At 36.4% G+C, this 21,618-nt stretch overlaps 1 protein-coding gene across 4 annotated transcripts in view; it reads right to left on the minus strand.

The window, feature by feature from the left end:
* Diaph1 (diaphanous related formin 1) overlaps window positions 1-21,618 on the minus strand; it is a 96,905-nt gene that overhangs the window by 34,554 nt on the left and 40,733 nt on the right. For all 4 annotated transcript variants that reach the window (XM_078046740.1, XM_078046736.1, XM_078046725.1 and 1 more), the window contains one exon: window positions 19,989-20,103. In XM_078046740.1, coding sequence (XP_077902866.1) covers window positions 19,989-20,103 — 115 coding nt within the window. The remainder of the gene's footprint in view (window positions 1-19,988; window positions 20,104-21,618) is intronic.

Below are 21,618 nucleotides of genomic sequence, written 5' to 3' on the forward strand. Positions count from 1 at the left end.
TTTTCCCCAATATCATGCAAAAATTCTCCCACAGAAAAAGTATTTCCCATCTCATTTTGTGAGGCTGACATAACTTTAGTTCCAAAATGTGAAAGAATTTTATTAAAAAAAAATTAGATATTTTCATTGATCAACATAGGCCAAAAAAAAAATTCCTAAAGAATAAGCAAACTGAATTATGCCATGCAAAATAAGAATAATAATAGATTATGCCAAGTTGAATTTATTTTAGGAGTACAAGATCTGTGTACCAGATAAATTAATAAGTGTGCTTTATCATAATCACAGATTGAAGGAGAAAAATTATATAAACATCTTGACAGTTCAAAAAAAGCATTTGAGGGGCTGGGGTTGTGGCTCAGAAGTAGAGTGCTCTGGATTTGATCCTTAGCACCACATAAAAAAATAAAATAAAGATATTGTGTACACCTATAACTAAAAAATAAATATTTAAAAAAAAAAAGCATTTGAGGGGCTGGGGATGTGGCTCAAATGGTAGTGCGCTTGCCTGGCATGCGTGAGACACTGGGTTCAATTCTCAGCACCACATAAAAATAAAATAAATAAAATTCAATATCCATTCACAATAAATACTTAGCAAACTAGGAAAAGAAAGAAACTTCCTTAATTTGACAAACAGTATCTACCAAAAGCTGAAGACAAAAATCGAACTTAATGGTAAAATGCTAAAAACTTCCCTCATAGATTACAAGCAAGAGAAGGAGATTCATTATAATCAATTCCATTCAGCAACATTGTCTGTAGGTCTTAGCCAGTACAGTTAAGCAAGAAGAAAAAAAGTTCTGAATATTAGGAAGAAATAACATTAATTACATAAAGATGACTGTCAATATAGAAAAATCTAAAAGCATGTATTGGTAAATTATAAGCAAACAAAATTTAATTTTAAAAAAGTCATATAAAGTTGGGGGTATGATATAGCTCAGTGGTAGAGTGCTTGCCTTGCATATACAAAGGCCTGGGTCCTATTCTTAGAATGCCCAACCCCCCCAAAAATAATTAATATTAAGATATCCATGGAGAAACTATAAAACTTACTGAAAAACATTTAAAAATAGAGAATGTAGACAGATAGGGTAATAGATGAAAAGACTCAATGTCATTTTCCCCAGATTGATTTATTGAGTCAACAGAATTAAGATACCAAGACATTTCATTTTTTAAGTTGACAAGCTGATTCTAAGATTTAAATGAAAAAAGAAAGGACCAAGAGGAGTGAGGACAAGAACCAACAAAAGATTGGGCATATCAATACAAAATATAAAACTGATAACTAAGAACATGCAGTACTGGAATATAGAGAGACAAAATGATTCAAATAGAGTATAGTCTAGAAAACAAATCCAAGCATAAATCAGTACTTAATATAACAAACGAGTATGTCAGATGTATAGGAAAAGGACAGACTTACCAATAAGTATGGACATCCATATGGAAAAAAATATATTCATATGCAAGTAAATCCTTTACATGTCAATTAAAAATCTTAATACAAGAGGCAAAACTATAGGATTAATGATATTGATGACTAAAGGATTTCTTAATATAATATGCATTAACCATAAAAGGAAAGGCTGAAGAACCCAAATTCTTTACTTCTATCTATCGACATACTAATAAAAACAGAGAAATAAAACATACTAATAAAAACAGAGAAAAGAGAAGCCACAGAGTCAAGAGGGTATTTGTGATACATATAACTGACAAAGGATTAATATTTTAGACTATTTAAGGAATTCCATTTGTTTGGAATATCACAGCTTTGTAACCCTAATGAAATAATAGATCTATGCAATCTGTGCACTGAGAATCAACAGCTGCTAGTATCCCAGAAGGGACAACTAGATATGATGTGCTTTCCAAATAGGAACCTAATACCTATTAAAAAGATGTCTTAGAAAAAACAAATACATGAATGGAACCTGACTCTGATCAAGCCTTTAGATTCAATTATTAATTTACAGCAAACACAAGGGACAGAAATACACAAAACTACACTATGAGGATACAAGTGCAAAATCCATATTATGGAAAAAGCTCATAGGATAAATGATAACGTTTTAACAACAAAAGGATTTAAAACAGAAGAGGAGGAACCTATAAATTAAGGGAGACATGAAAAAATATTTAGGCAAGTTGGGCATGGTGACCAGTGCCTACTCTCAGCTATTCCAAAAAGCGGAGACAGGAGGATCACTTTAGACCAAGTTTGAAGTCAGCCTGGGCAAGATTCTTCTCAAGAAAAAAAAAAAAAAAATTAAAAATAAATAAAACCACAGGCAAACTACACTATATGATGTTCAGAAATATACACTTGGGTGACAAAACTCTAATGAAAAATGACAAATTGATTATCATGACAATCAAAATAATCGCTGTTCTTGTAAAAGGGAGCATATGAAAGTTTCCTAGTGGCTTCCATAGTGAAAGTTCCTACCTTCTGACATGTGATTATTAGAGTTTCCCATCTTATGATAATTCATTAGGCTATATATTTATTTCATGCAGCTTTCTATATTTTTGTTTTACTTAACAGAAAGAAGATTAAAACATTAAAAGACCTAAAAAATTAGATGATAATTGAAGGAGAGAAAAGGGAAGGTAGTATAACACCCCACTTTCATAGCAGGGCAGCCACAGATAAAATCTTCAATTTATAAATCAGGAAAAAGAGAAAACATATCACTTAAAGTATTAATATAGAATAGATGATGGCTGTTGATGAAACTGGTTACACATACTTTTTTTTTTTCTTCTTACACAGGACAGAAATACACAAACGATAGCCACACACCCCCATCCGCACCCGCATCCGCACCTGCACCTGCACCCGCACCCACACCCGTAGTGTTCCAGGTTAAGAGATGATGAAGGCATGGCGTAAGGCTATGGCAGGGCTAGAGATAAAAAGAAATAGATGGATTTGAGAATTATATAATATAAACAACCAAGTAGGCTGAGTATAAATGAATATAAAATTCTAATTAGGAGATTTGCTTTTCAAAGTGGTGTGAGTTAGCAATTCTGAAGGTATTTAATGGGTATTGCCAGAGCAAGCAAACAGGAAAATATACTAGATATTCTGTTGTAATATACTGTAGATAGGAGCCAGATGGAAATTAGGATACTGGGGTAGGGAGGATAGGGGACTAGCTATAATTCAAAGTGGGTGAGAGAGGAATCTAGGTCTTAGCAACATTCTTTTTCTTGATCTGAGTATTGATTACGTGGATGTACATTTCTTCAATTTTTTATTTGTACTTGGGACTGAACTCAGGCCTCATGCATGCTAGGCAAGTATTCTACCACTCAACTATATTCCCAGCCCCTTCATTTTTAATTTTTGAAAATCCATTGACCTACATATATGGATTTATATACTTCAACATGAAATAAAGAATAAAACCCCAGGATACACATACATTATAACCATGTAAAACCAGGTAAATGCTATATATACAGTTCAGGCAAGGACTACAAAGGAATATGGACAGAATGAAATTGTTTAATTTGTTAATGTAGTGCAATAATGTCACTATGTGTAAACTTTTTAAAAAAAATATTTTAGTTGTAGATGGACACAATATCTTTATTTTATTTATTTATGTGGTGCTAAGGATCAAACCCAGTGCCTCACACTTGCTAGGCAAACGCTCTACCACTAAGCCACAGCCTGAGCCCACTATGTGTAAACTTTTAAACTTTCACCCACCAGGAAACTGAGAGAAAGAGAAGAAAAGCATGGCTTGGGTATTCCCTGTATTTTCATATCCTTAGATAGCTAGCTCTGGTTTAGCTTCAACAATGAGTTGGGAGGGATTCTTGCTGACAATCAGCAGTAAAGATAGTCACATGTAGAACCCATAGGATGATCCCATCTGTAGCCTTCCCAGTCCTGTTACAGGAATGCAGTGCTAATTCAGGATGTAAATATTTCAGCATTTAATGTAAAACCCTGTCAAGGCTTAAAATGTCCAGCCCCATTTCCACGAGGACAATGGAACAAAGGCCTCATATGTCATGCCTTACACTAAAAATGATATTAAGAGCTGAGAAATTTCAATTTATAGAATGTATGAAACTCACAGGAGACAAAAAACAGAGGTGGGTACCAACAAGAGCTCAGCAAAAAAGGGAAAAGGAGAATCTTATTTGGGAAGACTAATTCTTCTAAGAGAAGAAGAAAAGAGACCCTGATCACCTAGCTGACTCTTTGATTAAAATGTGGCAAAACAATGTCTATGTTCATAGCTGCTACAACCCTGATTTTTTTTTTTTTTTTTAAAGCAGATTCTAAGCTTTGCTAGTGGGAACTACAGCTTCCAAATTAGGCAAGGAGTCAAAAAAATCTAAGCTTCAAAGACCAGACTTTACAAATGACCTTCCAGCTGTGCCAAGGTGTCAGGCCCTGCAATCTCCTTTCTGTAACCTGTGCTCTCCCTTAGAACAAGGGAATACCATCTCCTATGGATGCTGAAGGTCAATCTCTTTGACCTATTTCAGAAGGGGAGAAACAGCATCAAGCAAAAGGTATAGTCTCATCATGTGCCTCTAAGTCAGTCTCAGAGAAATCCATGGAAGACACATGGAGGAGTGGGGATGTAGTCCTAAAGTCATGAAAGAAATTTTACCACATGCTATTCAACACTAACAGAACATTACTATATTCTTTCTTTCTGTAAAATAGCCCACAAAGTGCTGTTAACTTACTTGGTCTAATCAGGGACCTGCCACTTAAGTAAAAAAATTATTTTGGAGAAAAAGTTGAAGATAAATTACCCTACAAATACAGGTATTCAGCTATTAATCAGTGGGTAAACACATTATCCCAAAGCTTAAACAGTTCCCTTTAAGCCCTAGGAAAGGGCATGGTCCATGTCTATGACCATGCACTCTAGAGAAAACAGTCTGAAAATTTTTAAGACTTATGGTAAACTGGACCTGGTGGTGCATGCCTGTAATCCCATCAATTTGGGAGGCTGAGGCTCAAGGATCCCAAGTTTGAGGCCAATGTCAATAACTCAGTAAGGCCCTAAGCAACTTAAGTGTCCCCCCACCCCACCCCACCTCACCCCACACAAAAAAAAGCATGGGGATGTAGCTCAGTGGGAAAGTGCCCCTGGGTTCAATCCCTAGTAAAAAAAAAAAAAAGACTCTAGGTAAACAGGTTATCATGTCAGGAGCAGAGCAGCATTCCTTTAAATCCTCTCCAGTAGCCTTAAGGAAAAATCCTAAAGTAACAGATTTTGCTCTAGAAAAAAGCAAGCTTACCTCTTTCCCAGTCCCATCCTGACAAAACCCCTCCTTTTCCTTAAGAAATTAACTGTCTAAATAAATTATAAGATAAGAAACAAGACAGTGCAAGCTGAAAAGGGAACCTATAAAGGCATCAACCAATATTAACAGCTCAACGTTATCTGGCTCTGATTCAAAAGAAAAAATTGATAAAAACTACTATAAAATAATTTGGGAAATTCAACACTGATTACATATCCAATGACAATGATATTAAAGAATTATTTACATGTGATAACAGTAATATAATCATCCTTTTAAAAAGTGCTTTTTTTGACAATTTCTGAACTACTTAAAGGACTAAATGATCTAATCAACTAGTATATAATTACTTAGAAGTGGCAAGAAGGACATCTTGTGCAGGTATGTAAAACAACACTGGCCATTAGTTTGATAAACTCAGTGATGGACACACAGATGTTCACATGGTTCTCTTTACGTACAGATGTGTACGTGGATGCATTACATGCATATGCATTTTAAAAAAGATTTTGAAAAACCACCCAAAACATTTCCTTGAAGTCATCAGGGCACTGGATTCTTCCCAGAAAACTGAGTGAAAAGGTTCCTTTCTTTTTGGGAGGAGGGGGTGTTTTTTCTTCGTTGATTCTATCATTAAGAATATAACCCTAAACAAGGTAGCAAAAATACCTAAATCCAGACTTAAGAGTCTAGATGTTAGCTGTCTCAAAAGCCAGCACTCTGCCACTGTTAACAGGCAACCAGGAGGCAAACACTGCTTCACTCTTTGCTCAGTTGGCAGAGACTTGCAGCATGATTGCTCAGGATGCAGGCAGCCTGCAGTAAGGCACGTCCCTGGTGAGACACTGCTGAGTAAAGGAGTCTGTCTGTAGCTGCACCTCAGCCTGCCTCACTCCCTCCCCCAGTCAAACCCCTTCTTTGCCTAACTCTTTTTTTTCCTGCGTCACAAACACAAAATGGAGCTAGCTGGGAGCAAAAACAATCTGTTTAAAATGGCTGAATGCAGTAGGGAGTGCCATAGTAAAAAGTGAAGGGAAAGGGCACCCCCTGCTGTCCAACACAGGGACCCCATTTTTCTCACTATTTTTGTCAGAAGAATCAACCCTAAGAGTCCTGGTCAATTTTGTCATCTTTGATACCTATGTTGAACTCTAGATTTCAGGGTTTAGAAATTGAGGCACAAAAAGGGAAAATAATTTCCAGTCTCTGAAAACAGTAAAAAATCTCAGTTATTACTTGGTTATGATTAGTAATGCTGTTTGTAAGAGCACAGAACGGAAGGGAGGTCCTTCCATAGTACACTGGCCCCCTAACTTCAGCAATGAGCTAATGGCCCTCAGAGTCCCAGAGCTATAGTCATCACTTCCCCAGGAATTCCTGTTGCAGGCTTCTCTCCATGAAGACCACAAACAGGAAATGAAGGAGTAGGAGTTGCCTGACATCCTGGAAACTAGGTTCCTAAGAAGTACAGGTGAGAGTAAGTAAGACAGAGAAAGGCTTTTAGAAAAATAACACTGAGAACATAAACTGGCTATAGAACTAGTTATAACCACAATGCCAGAAGACTCAGGCTGAACTATAAAGCAACTCCACCCAACTTTATTTCTCACTCATTCACTCAGGTTGGTAACACTACTTGCTCGGCCCACCAGCCTACAGGGAACACCTTTCATAATGTTATTGCTACACTTCCTTTGAGTAAGCCAAATACCTTAGAGTATGACTAAAAGAGAAAGGTGGGAAAAAGTGGAAACATCTTGAAAAATCTATGGATCTGACTCCACTAATTAAATATGCTGTTCATCCAACATCTCTAAAGTGAAATCACTGCTTTACATATAACACATGAGCACACAATCACCATAGGAAGTTTTAAAAAGTCAGGTGTGAAGGCTGAAACAGGAGGATAGTGGGTTCAAAGCCAGCCTCAGCAGCAAATTAGCTGAGACCCTGTCTCTAAATAAATAACAAAATAGGCCTGTGGATGTGGCTCAGTAGTTGAGTGCCCCTGAGTTCAATCCCTGGTACCAAAAAAGAAAAGTCAGGTGTGGCTGGGGATATACTCAGTGACAGAATGTTTGTAAAGCATGTGCAAGGTCCTGGGTTCAATCCCCAGTATGACAAAATGTTTATTGTTTTTTTTAATTAAAAAAACTGATAGACTCTAGTACAGTTACAGTTCTCTCTAAAGAAATAGGGTCTGTGAAGAAACTTGATTTCCCACGCATTTTTGAAAAATTAATATACTTGGACAGGCATTATAGTGCATGCCTATAATCTCAGCTTCTTGGGAGGCTAAGGCAGGAGGATTGCAAGTTCAAGACCAGCCTCAGAAACTTAGTGGACATTGTCTTACTGTCTCAAAATAAAAAGGGCTGGGAATATGTAGCTCAGTGCTATAGTGCCTCTGAGTTCAATCTGCAGAACCAAATTAAAAAAAAAAAAAGAAGAAGAAAGAAAAATTAAGATACTTAATAATATCCTTAGGAAATAACAGTAAACTTTCTGTGAGAGTAACAACTGTGGGATCACCAAGTTCACTTCAATATATATACAAACTCTGATTCTGGGAAGAGAAATCAACAGGGTCCTATGGTGAGTTAATAAACAGAATGCTAACTGAACAGCAGTTATCCCTGTCCAAAAGTAACCATATTTCTATCACTGCTCTCTTGACCCAAATATATACCCACTTGCTAAATTCTGTAGAACTACATCACCATGGACATGCAAACGGTAAGGAGGAGTGGGAAAAAATAAACCTGAAGGAAAAGAACAAAGCCAGACAGAATCCCAAAGCTATAAGAATCAGGTGCTAAGAACTGGGAAGAAGGGGAAGTCTGAAGGAGTAGCAGAAAGACAGTGTTAGAAATTTGGGAACTTGACAAAACTTTTGGTCATTCAGATAATAGTCATTGAGTTTCTCACAGATACTTTCCCAGCACACCCAGGACGGTGTGACTCAATTAAGGAGAGTTAAGAGATTTGCTTCTGAGATTTGAGTAAGTAAGGATGTGAAAGACTAGTACTGCCCCAAGCAAGAACCCAGCAAAGGTGTGTCAGCAAAAGAATAGGACAGGTTTACATAAAGAACAATGAACTAGGTCTGGGGAAAAGTATCAAAAATAAGGGACTAGGAACAAAAGCTCTTTTCCTTTGGGGGGGGGGTCCTATTAAGAGAAAAATCAGTATGGCATTATGTAAAAATGTGAATGTGTAACCGATGTGATTCTGCAATCTGTATTTGGGGTAAAAATGGGAGTTCATAACTCACTTGAAACTAATGTTTGAAATATGATATGTCAAGAGCTTTGTAAGGTTTTGAACAACCAATAAAAAAAAAGAGAAAAATCAAACATCCAAAAAGAGAATAAGATAATAAAGTCCCATGTACCCATTATTTAGCTTCAATAATTAACAATTTATAGTCAATTCTGTTTCACCTAAGCCCCTGCCCAAACATCATATGCCACCTATAATTACTGTAGCATGCATCTCTCTATAAGACAATGATTTTTAGAATTAAATACCATTATCACATCAATTTTCAGCAGTCTGAAATGTCAAGTGTTTTATACAGTTAATGTGAATCAATATCTAAATAAGGTTCATATGTAGCACTGGTTAACATTTTAAAATTCTCCCTTAATCTGTATGTTGTCCTCCATCATATTTTTTCCTTTGAAGTGTATCTGCTAAAGAAATCAGGACATCAGTGAAAAGGAGCACTACTGGTAAAGTGGCATGACACAGCTCGCAGAAGCAGGCTTCTCCAAACACGGTGCCTTCTTGCCACACCCTAGATTCTGAGCCCCACAGATTTGGACTTAAGGGGTGTTATTTATTTGCTATGAGAGATTAACAAGAAAAGGACATATTAATTCTGCCCTTCATATTTCTTAAATAAAAAACTGATACTATAAAGTATTACAGAAACATTTTAAGCATGAATAAACAGAATGAGGAAGGCAAAGTACTCTTGTGGGGTTTTTTTAAGGTTCTGCAGAGTAATTTTAATCTTTGCTGTCTCATCCTCGCCTATCTAAATACTGAGTAAATTGCAGATTTCTAAGCCATTCTCTAGACAAAGGAGTCCAGAAATACCCTCCATTTTATTCAAGGTCAGGGAAGGGAAGTAATAGGGTAAAAGCAAAACAAAGAGAACAGATGGAATAAACACCCAGCCCCCAGTCAGTCTGCAGAGGCAGCTGCTGGTTTTTGTCATACTGCCGGGTTTTTTTTTTTTTTTCCCTTCTTTGTTCCCGAGGTGGAAGCCAGGAAAGGGTGGGGAAAGGGGGGAGGATGGGTGGGGATGAGGGCAGCATCGTCATCCAGTTACTGAAAGTCACCTGATTTTCTCCTCCAATCCCTAGTCTCTGACCTCACAATCTGGAATCTGAGCCAAAATAGCTCAACTGCGCTCACTCCGTGGCTAAAAAGAAGAATGCAAGCAGAACAGGAAAATGGGGACATTGTTTTTGGAAGGATTTTTGCAGTTTTACTTGCCAAACATACATACACACACACCCCCCTCTAATCTGATAGATCCAAAATCACTAACTTTTAGGAAAGAATTGGTGTTACTGTAGAATCAGTTCCTTCCCATCTTGCAGAAATGGGGCTACAATCTCCTTTTCTTAATTAACTGGGGCTCCTTTGCCCACGGGAGCTTAAAGATAAATGTAAAGTTTTTATATTGAAATATGATTTTTGCAAAGAGAAATTATTACAGAAGGCTTGGATGACAGAGAGTGAAGTAGAGGATATTGTTACCTGCTCTGTCAAATTGGTTCCTAATACTGTGCACTGTAAATAATAATATATTAACTCCAAGTACTTCTAGAAACCCCTTCTCCAAGCATCTGGACACCAGCAAATTTCCTTTTGAATTCCTTTGCCATTCTCTTTATTAATATAATCATCTTATAGAAAAATAGAAGGAAAAATATACCTCAAACAAAATCTATAGTTTTCTAGTATATGTTCTTCTACTCTTATCATTCCTGCATTTTTTTTCCTATAAAACACAACTGGAATGAGTGTTTACAATTTGGTTCCTTACCCTCAAACATCAATCGTAACAGTAATTTTGCTATTTAGACACACCAGCTATGGACAAGAGTTCTAAAACTGGGCCAGCTACAGGACACTAAATTCTAGAGTAATTAATCTCCGGAATAAAAACAGATGGAAACAAGACAAAAATATGGTATACCATCTCTTTCCTTTGAAGACTATAGTCCTTAAGGAGCAGTGCTCCTATATAGTGATACAAAGCTCTGCTATAGTTCCACAGTATGATACTAGGAGCTAGGTCTGGAAGGTCCCTTTGCAAAACTTTTTAGTTTCTCTTCTCCAAACCATAATGGCTATAAAGCTCTAGTATGAATTATCATACATTTATAGAGCTGGCATGGCATGAGTAACTGTTTAGTCCATCATTACATAAGAATTTGCAAAAAAACACAATAGGACATGTATGCAAGCTAAGATGAAGTCAAAGTGATTGGATTAATGTGCCTGTTATTTTTTAAAAAAATTATTTGTTACCATATTTTTGTTGTTGTATTTATTATAAAACTAATGCATGCTTTTTTTTGAGAGAGAGAGAGAGAGAGAGAGAGAATTTTAATATTTATTTTTTAGTTTTCGGCAGACACAACATCTTCGTTTGTATGTGGTGCTGAGGATGGAACCCGGACCACACGCAAGCCAGGCGAGCGCGTTACCGCTTGAGCCACATCCCCAGCCCCTAATGCATGCTTTTTGAAAACAGATTTTTTTTTTTTTTTAAATAAGATCTCTCCACAAAGAGCTTCAGGATATAGAAGCAAAGTATAGAACAGTGTAGATAGCATGTTACCTTTTGGTAAAGACAGGGAGGACAAGAATCTGTATCAGTATTTGCTTATAATTGATTGTATTTTTAAAATCCTAAAAGGATAATCAAGAAACCTGATTAAGAATGGTGACCTCCAGAGAGTGGGTGAGGGAGAATGATGGAATAGATAAAGAGTAAGGTGGGAATGAGACATTTTTATACTGACTACTGAAATACCTGTGTTACCTTCACAGAAAAACAGATTAAAGAGAAGCAAAAATAAAAGAGAGAGAGAGAAAACATTCCATGGTGGAAACAACCTTAATACTCCTTGCTGGGAGACCTGTTCAGCATCAGCAAAATTCACTTCAGATAGAACAATTCCTCAAGAATGTAAGGTTAAGGTATACTCAGAACAGTTCACTCTCCTTGGGGAAGCAGCTCTGGACTCCAGCAGGTATCAAGAGAGCACTGGATCATTCTTCTATTCATCCAAAGCCTAGTTCTGCTCTAACACTTTCTGGAGAACCCCCTTCCTCTGATCTCCAACTCCAGGTCTTCATGGCAAGAGAACAATGAAACTTGAGTAAGAGTTGTTTGCAGAGCTGTGGCACTGTCCAGTCTGATTTCAACCTCCTCCTGTTTCTCACAACTCCATCTTTGTTTTACAAGTCAAAATCTAATTTGACACTCTGCCTGCCATCTATCCTCTCCAGTATAGTCAATCTCTAAATAGCCAGTGGATATTTCACTGATTCCAAATATCTTCTTCAAAACATTATTCTAAGATGGCTTTTAAGATCTGGCTGGGAAGTTAATGAGAAAAGAATTCAGTAAAAACAAGTACCTCTGACAGTTCTCCAGAATGCTAGCAGTTAATAGAAAATGTTACATTGTTTCCTAATTGATCTCAAATGACCTTTATAAGAATAAGGATAGGGCTGGGGCTATAGTTCAATGATAGAATTCTTGCCTAACACATGCAAGGCTCAGAGTTCAACCCCCAGCACCAGTCACTTCCCCCCAAAAAAGGATAGCACATATCTACTCTGATAAAGACATAGAAATGCTATTAAGAGAAAAAGTAGAAAGCAATCTGTAGCCTATGGCAAAGAGTCAGAAAACAGAAAAAGAGATAATTAAACGATGGATCAAGGCATATTTGCTTATCTATAGCAAAATTACATGGGGTGCTTGTATTCTTTGGAAGGTGGAGTCCAGAAATTTATATTTCTAACTTGTTCCTCATGTAATCCTTATGCACAGTAAAGACTGGGAATTACTAGTACAAACAGACATTCAAGTTAATGCAATACTGATCCTAGATGGCTTCAATATCTAAAAGGATATTTTGTCAGAAACTGAATCTGGAATCTGCAGATCATGGGAGATAGCACCCTGGGTTTAAAAAATAAAGTTTCAGTTTCTGTATATTTATAATATACAATGCAGGTACAAACCAAACTGTGGCTGGTTAGAAAGAGGCTCTAAATGGCATTATCTTGAGACAGTGAGGTGCTAACAAATTACGATATACAATCAGTGGGTAAGTTCAATTATGTGTTCGATATAAATCTTCAGCAAAAACTATAACAGATATGGTATTATGAATGTGTTATAATAAGATCACAAACACATAAATAATGAACTACCAAGGTGGTAAAATACTACCCTTTATTTAAGCACTCTGAAAGGCAGGCTATGATTTCATGAAGCTATCAGATTAAAAAAAATATTCTCCAGCCTCAGGGCCCCCAAAAGAACACTAATATTGTACCCATAAAAAAATACTAGCTGCAAAAAACCCCACAAAAAGTCAACCAAAAAACCTAATTGCACCATAACAAAATTTCTTTGTAAAAATAATAGCTTCCTGCTTTAATTTTACTGTTTATCAGTCCTCCAAATAATTTTCCTGGCAGGTAGAGGGCAGTGTCCTAAACAGTTGTACTTGAAACTAATAGACAGTGCCTCTCTCTAACGTGACTGCATCATTACCCAACGTAACAATGACACATCTAAAATAGAAGAGCTCCATGTGCCATCTGGTGGCGAAAAAGAAAAGAACACACTGCTGCAGATAAATATATCAGATTCCTCCAGTTTAGAAGGAATTAAAGTTTAATTATCTTTATCTGATGACACCTTTCCTTAAATCTCCACTAGTAAGACTCTAGTGGAAACTACATCAACAGCCATCAAGCAAATGTTTTAAAGTTTTGACCTAGTGTAAATCTAGATCCCCAAAACACTGCTTGTAAGAAAGCAGCAGCAACTATTGCCTGACCCTCAGTGCACATAGAATGAAAATCTGACCAAAACAAATGAAATAAGAGCCCAGAAAGTTGTAAAAATGAATTTGAGATGGTGAAAAATAATACCAAAGGTAGCTACTGCAAAGAAAAAGGAAGGGGGGTAGGGGGGACCAGTAACAGCATGAGTTCAGAATTGAAAAGTCCTATCCTTAAGTTCCCTTATCTCATTTATAGATGAGGAAAAGTCAATGTATCAAGAAAACCCTTTGATGCAATCATATTAGTGAGTGATGAGACTGAAACAAGATATCACTTTCCCTGATCAGACACTTTGATAAATAATTTCTTATTTTTGGTGGAAGTGTAAATTGGTATAATCCAATATCCAGTGATCAGGGTCTAGAAACTTTACTTTTAAGAAATTACTGTGCACAAACAAAAGTATGCAAAGAAATGTTTCCTGCAGCATTGCTTATAATTCAAAAAATTGAAAACTTAAATTCTCAATGAGGGAGTAGTCATTTAATTTGTATTATTCAGAGAGTGGAATATAACTATCCATCACAAATAATGAAGAAGACAAAATAAAACTTCAAAAAAAGAAATGAAGGGCTGGGACGTAGTTTAGCAGTACAGCACTTGCCTAGCATACACTTTTTAAAATAAAGTGTATATACCCTCACATTTCTGTAATTTTATATTTTAACTAACTTGATTCATAAATTTTCCAGTAACATTCTGGTTAAAAATTTCCCATATTTTCTCATTTGAACTAAATCTTAAACTACTTTTTAGAATGATGTATGCATATAAAATGTATAGTTAACCACAGTCACTTTGGGGAGAGGATAGTTTTTTTATTTTATATTTTCAGTATATTCAATACATTAATTAAAATGAAGACATCATGTTAGTCCAGGAACTGCCTTTAGATAGGATGGCAGTTACAGGAAAGACAACAGAGAAATAGGAAAAAGTTCTAAAAGTCTCTAGAAGTTCCTCTTCTGATTGCTTCAGTTTTCCCAGTAAAGTACAAATAAAACATTCTCAACTGAGAATAAGGATGAGGGAGATGCTGGGTCTTTGAGGAAAGAAGGTGTTAAGTAATCATTTAAAAGAATGAAGAATTGAATGGATTAGGAATGCTTACAGAATGACCGCCTGGCAATCGAAATTATCAAGGTCCAAGCAACCTCACAAACTGGGCAGAGGAGATCCAGGAGAAAGAATAGATAATGAATTAGGGGAAAAAAAAAAAAGAAAAGCATTTGATATTCTGGAAGAAAGCATATCAAGGAAGACCAGTTGTGTGGTTTTCTCCAGTCACATTCAGAGCTGTATAACTACAGGTGTGTATGATGAAATAAAAGAGAAATAATGGAAGAAAATGCCAGGGGAATGATTATTATAATGATTAACCATGGATTTTTAGGTGAAAAGAGAGAAGTCATCAAGGAGGTGAAGAAGAGATTGTAAGTGTCATGGGGCTAAAAAATTTTGTGGGTCAAGATACTACAAGAGAACAAGATAAAAATGTAGAACAGGTATGTGTAATATGAAATTGAGACTGTAGAAGCGCTGCAGTTATTGGTAATGACTTGGTTCAAGTCTGAATCCTGAACCAAGATAGTTATGAAAGAGCAACAGACAGACAGGTAAACCTACCTGTTGTTACCAACAGTTTTCACTTCTGAGACAACAGCACAAACCTTAGGATCTGGAAACAGTCAAATGCTAACTAGAATATTGGTTCTTTTTAATGAAATTCTCAACTCTTGGCCAAGATCTTACTTTTTAGCCAGAGTTTTTCTTCCTAAATTACTGTCATCAAACACTTAGAGAACTGTTTCTCATGCTCACAGTTCCCATAATGTATTTCATGCTCCATATTGTCCATTTTATACCTACTAAGAGAGGACCTTTGGATCTTATATGAGTTAAAAAGGTTTTAAAAGGAAGGAATACTTCCTCGTATGAAGAACAATCTCTATACTTAGGCCATTAGTTATTACTCACCCTGTTATGGTTCAAAAGAAAAAGACAGAGACAGAAGAAAAGCAGAAAGAAAATTTATCTTGTACATACAAATAATGACCTGCCTGAGGTTATAACAATGATGAAAATGCTCCCTTGGAGAAGATGAAAATAAAATTTAACTACTAGATATGTTTCCAAGGAATTCAAAAGCAGAGTCAACAAGTCTGTCATATAAGATTCCTTGCTGTCACAGGAAAGTGATAAAGTGAGAATGACTATAAGTTTTATGGTGCTGTCTATCAAATCTGAATTTACTACATTCCCCAGAAGGGAATAAATTAACTAAGTAACTAAATTCCTGATTTATAGAAGTTAAAGAGTTCAGAAATACAAGACTAATTCTCAAGAGAAAAATAATGTGTAAGAGAACTTGTTATAAATTCTAGGACCAGTTCTGTCTCTTAACTCTTCTTTTAGTAAGAAACCTTATTGAAGCAGTGTCTGGAGGCACCTTTGACCACAGGAGGTAGATATACAGAGTGAGGTAGTTGTTTCTTCAATATCCACTCTTAGAAAAGCCAGTAGGTATATGGGAGATTTTAGGTACCAATAAAACATATGGGGGATAACAGGCATATTTAACAAATGGCAGAAAGTTGTGTTTAGCAAGCAAGTGAGGAAATAATGCAATTATGATAAAAACAAGTGTCTCAATAACTTCCTCATTAACACTAGCAGCTATACACTGGGCTGAAATTACCTAAGCAGTGCTTCTACTGTACTAGATATGCATGTTTTACTTTCTTCAAGTTTTAGGCTAGTTTTGCTAGAGCTGAATACACTATAAGTAGAATATACTCTTCTCTTCTATAACCCTAACTATCCAGGATCTGGTTTACTTGCCCTAATTTGTTTCCTTTTTCTACCCTTAAGTCATTGCCAATTCAAGGACATCTGTGCTTATAGGAATTAAGTGGCTGGTGAAAGCTTTTGCACTCTTGTCTGGATCTAGCCTTTCAAAGGCTCCTAGGACAAGTACATACACTTCTGGAAAGCAGAACCCTAGGAAAAATCTTTGGAGTCAGTCCAGAGTCTGAACCCTGGCTCTGGCACTTACTATATGGTCTTGAAAAATACGTTTAACCCATGTCTCTGCTACTTCATCTGAAAGTTGAAATATCTGCAGTGCAATAATGAGAGTTAACCTATCATTATTTTTTCATCAATGTTAAAACTGCAAATGAGAGACTTGGTAACTGACACTGGTTTCAATATTAAAACTAAACTGGGGCCTGGGGTGCAGTGCAATAGTAGGGGGAATGCTTAGCTCGGGCAAGGCCTTGGGTTTCATCTTCAGCACCACCAAAAATTAAAATGAAATTTAAAAAAAAAAAGAAGAAGAAGAAAAAGAAAAGGAAGAGAAAAGAAACCTAAACTAGTTCAGTATTTAAGACAACATGGAGTCAATAAAGACTGAAAATCCAAAGAAATAATTTTTTTTTTAAAGAGAGAGGGAGAGAGAGAGAATTTTAATATTTATTTTTTAGTTTTCGGTGGACACAACATCTTTGTTTGTATGTGGTGCTGAGGATCGAACCTGGGCTGCACGCATGCCGGGCGAGCACGCTACCGCTTGAGCCACATCCCCAGCCCAAGAAATAATTTTTTAAAAGGGGAAGAAATTATTAAAAACATTCATAGCTACATGGCTGATAAAAAAAAGAAATGTTTTATTGCATTCAAGTACTGCAAATAACTGTTAAGAAGTGGGCAAACAATAAGCACTAAAGACAGAAAAAAAAATCTATCGCAGAATTTTTAAAAATGATTAAAATTTATCATTTATGGAAAACTGCTCAAGATTTAGTAATTTTCAAGAACACCTTCTCAAATGCTTCCTACTGAAAAGACTGGGAAATTAAAACAGTATGCCAGAGTAACACCTGAAAGTTGTAACTTCAATTAAAGAAATTTATAAAGACCAGCTAGAAATTTCCTTCATCAAAATAGTAGCAATTCATTAATGGTAATTATTATTACATGAGAAATTGATACCCCTACTAAACTAAACTAAGTGGACTAATTTATACTTATTCTTTAAAAAAGAATGAATGATAAAGAATGCTGGGTGCGGTGGTGCATGACTGTAATCCCAATGCCTCAGGAGGTTGAGACAGGAGGATTGCAAGTTCAAAGCTAGCCTTAGCAAAAAGCAAGGCACTAAGAACTCAGTGAGACCCTGTCTCTAAATAAAATACAAAATAGGGCTGGGGATGTGGCTCAGTGGTCATGTGTCTCTGAGTTCAATACCCAGTAACTGACCCCCACCACCCCTGCCAAAAAAAAAAACAAAACAAAGAATGGATGATAAGATAGAAATTTCTAAAAATACATTTTTCTTTTTAAACCCAAAGCTGCTAGGAAATTTCAATGAATAGAAAGTATTTTCCTAGGCAGAAGCTGGAGGCTAATGGAGTACTAAAGAGTTTGGGTTATGTTTTTGAAAATAACAAAAGATGAGAGGTCTTGTTTGTTCAAATACATATCAATTCATAATGAAATTAATGTCAAAGATGACCAATAAACTGCAGAAATCCCAATTAAAATCAATAAGAATACAAACATACAAAATAAAAGAAAGATGGAGACAAAAAAGGGGTCCAGTTATTGTGTATTTGCAGTGGCTCTCAGAGCACAGAGCCCAAGTACAAGAAAGAGATAAATTCTAAACACCAACACAAGGATAAAAAAATCATTTGATTTTGACTTTTACTGTCAACTACTCTTTGTTAATAAATTAGAGCAGTATAAGTGGTCACCATCATGTTTTTTTAACTAAGAGTGTAGAAGTAATTTCCTAAAGCTAGACTTTGGCATGGAAGGTGATAAATGTCAGAAGAAATGGCCACTTTGCCTTGAATGATAGGAAAAAGGATAGGCTTGAACATTGTGATCTTTCACTTCTAGACAGAAACACACATATAACTGGGAGTGACCAAAGGTGCCTAGCACTCTGTTAGGTTTCTTATTAGAACAAAGTGCAACCTGCTTCCTAACTAAAAATAATAATTGTTTTTAAAAATGCTACTTACTGGGATAGAAGGAAACAGGGAAAAGAAATATGCCAAAGTTGCTCTTAATTTTCATCACTAGTGTCATGATTAACCTTCAAGTAAATAATAATGCTAACTGATGAGGGAAATACAAAATTATTAGTCTGTAATTGTGATACATGACAAAATCTTTCAAATATTGGGTCTCTCAGGAAATGAGAAGTGTCCCATCACAAAGCAGAACAAAATCACAAGAATTAGAAAGTGAAGATAACAAAGTGGATTAGTTCTTCTAAAATGAAAGAAGGAGTCTGAGGCAGGAGGATCACAAGTTCAAAGCCAACCTCAGTCACTCAGCAATGCCTTGAGTAACTTAGCGAGACTCTGTCTCAAAAAAATAAAAGGGTTGGAGATGTGGCTCTGTGGTTAACCACTGGGTTCAATCCCTGGTACCAAAAAATAAATAAAAATAGAAGGAAGACATGAAGATAAAAAAAGATAAGAGTTTACTATAGAAACCATGGACTGTAAGTCAATGGGAAAGCTGTCTATATATGCTACAGAATAGAGACTATACACATCTACCTGTTTCATAAGGCTTCACTGCAGTTTAAATGGGGTAGTAAAAGTGTTAAAGCACTTTGAAAACTGTAAAATGCAAAATATATGTAAGGTAATGGTGATAATACTTACTTCAATTGTCCCTCACCTTCCAAAGAAAGAACAGTATGTGAGAGCTTTAACTTAAAATAACTTTTTTCCCTATAGTCAACACCATAGCTACTGGTATTTTGGAACTCTAGGGAAAAAAAAAAAAAATCTAGCAAAAAAGAAATTAAGTCTTAATCTTTGATATCAGTTTTTGTAGTTGTAGATGGACAGCAAGACTTTATTTTATTGTTTATTTTTATATGGTGCTGAGGTTCAAATCCAGTGCCTCACACATGCTAGGCAAACGCTCTTCCACTGAGCTACAGTCCCAGCCCTGGTATCAGTTTTTTAAAGAGAAAAATCTGTTACATTTGTTTCATCTTTTCTAATATTCAAGAGACCCAAATAAAAGGCTCTTCTGTATTCTTACCTTTGGAAGCTACAGGAGCGAACGGTGAAGAAGGATATTGGAAATATCAGATATTGGGAAAAAAATAGAAAGAGATTACACATTGTATTTTATTATCATAGACTATTGCTCAGCCACCCAACCTGTTAAAACTCTCGACAATCCCTACTTGATTAAGTACTCAAGTATGGAAATGGCACCATAAGGCAGTACAACAGTTCATTCAAGAGTACCATCAAAACAGGCCCAAACTGAGCTTCTGAAAGCTTAATCTTATATTCCCACAAGTTATACTGACTCAGAATACCTACACACAACAGGTTTCTTTCCCCAATCCAGTACACATAATACATCTTATTTTGTTCTGATTAGGAAAACCCATCTCTCTTCTACCCAACACTCTCTTTCCCCTCTAACCCAGGGAAGGGAAGAGAATGAGGAATCTAGGAAGAGAATGGGAAATTTAACTTAAGTGACACCTAAGCACTATACTAGACCTTGACATTAAAGAGGAAGGTACTCACTCTTGGTCTGGGCAGAGAAGGTAAGAGTAAGTTTGGCGAAAAGTTCGTTGTTCTCAAAGCGGTCCTCCTTCACCTTTGTCCAGAAGCAGTCCTGGGAAAGGTCCTCAGCCACAAACTGTGGGGATACAGGCAGGGAGGGGTTAAAGAGTTACTAATCTGAGGCCTAAACTTTCCATCCTAGAAAACTAATGAAGATGCAAAAGAAGCATCTGGCTGGTTATCAACAACCTTTTACTCCAATAAGACTAACCTAAAACACAGATAACAGCTGTAATCTGTGGTGGGATCAGATGATGTTTCCAGTTTGTTCACTGGTGATTATTCAAGAACTAGATTCGGTTATGCTACTCCTCCTCCTTCTTATCCCAAATCTTCAAGTTCAGAAGTACTCTATATTTTTATAATCCAATGCCTAACTTCATTTTAACTTAGTTTCTGGGAGAAAAAGGCTAACTAAAAAATCATAGGAATCTCAAACACATTATGAGCCATGTTTGCATGGTCTGTGTATAACTCTTTTCTTGGGAGTGGGAGTGAAACAGCACAATTTCAGTCATTTGCAGACTGGTGAAATTACTAGTGTCTACTGTCCAACTGTCACGGTATTCATATCCTCAAAAGGCAAAACAAAAAAAAAATTGTTTTTAGCTTAAGAATAAGTTTAGTTAGGATAAATTCAGAGTACAAAACTCACAGAACTTTCCAGGATAATGTCTGAAATATAGGACATGTTGAATAAACATAAGTAGAAGTGGAACTTGAAGGTGGATAAATGAGAGCCATGAGGAAGGGAAGCCTACCCATGCACAAAATACAAAGCAGGAAATTGAAATGATTTTGGTACTGGGGATTGAACCCAGGGGCCCTTTACTGAGGAGCTACATCCCTAGCCCTTATAATTTATTTTGAGACAGGATCTCTCTAAATTGCTGAGGTTGCCCTTGAATTTGCCATTCTCTATTCTCCTGCCTCATCCTTCCAAGCTGCTGAGATTATAAGTATGTAACACTACACCCAGCCCTGAAGTGATTTCTTAAGATCTGATGAATTGGATATGGTGGCTGTAAGGAGCACCTGCCATAGACATGCTGGAACTCACTAAGTTGCTGGCCATAAGGAACAGCAGCCATTGAACTGCTTAGTCATGTCTGCTTGCAATTGATAAAGAGCTTTAAGGGGCACTAGCCATAGGCATGCTTAGCAATGACTGGTTATAATTGATAGGGAGTATAGCTCCATGCACATGCACAAAGAACACACCCAGTTGTAATTACATCACTTCACTGGACATAACCAATGGACATTGACTTTCAGTGGGTGTAACCAATCACCAATGTACACCACCAATTTAGAACTGTATTTAAATGGCTTATCCTGTCACATTGAAGAATTTTGCTCCTGGGACACTGCCTTGCAGTCTGTGCCTGAAATGACTCCACTATTCTCCAATGTCCAGCCACTGGCTGGAGAGAACCACGATACAAGGACAACATCTGCTCTTTGGCTAAGAGAAGTTGTGTGGTTTCAGAGGTATTTTGGAGCTCGTGGTTGCTCTAGGATTGTGTGATTTGCTTATAGTATTTAATTAGTTTGCACTGAATGCTAGATGGAGTGCTCCAGCACACCCAAC

The sequence above is a fragment of the Ictidomys tridecemlineatus genome, chromosome 1, assembly GCF_052094955.1.
Source record: "Ictidomys tridecemlineatus isolate mIctTri1 chromosome 1, mIctTri1.hap1, whole genome shotgun sequence".
In the NCBI taxonomy this organism is placed as follows: domain Eukaryota; kingdom Metazoa; phylum Chordata; class Mammalia; order Rodentia; family Sciuridae; genus Ictidomys; species Ictidomys tridecemlineatus.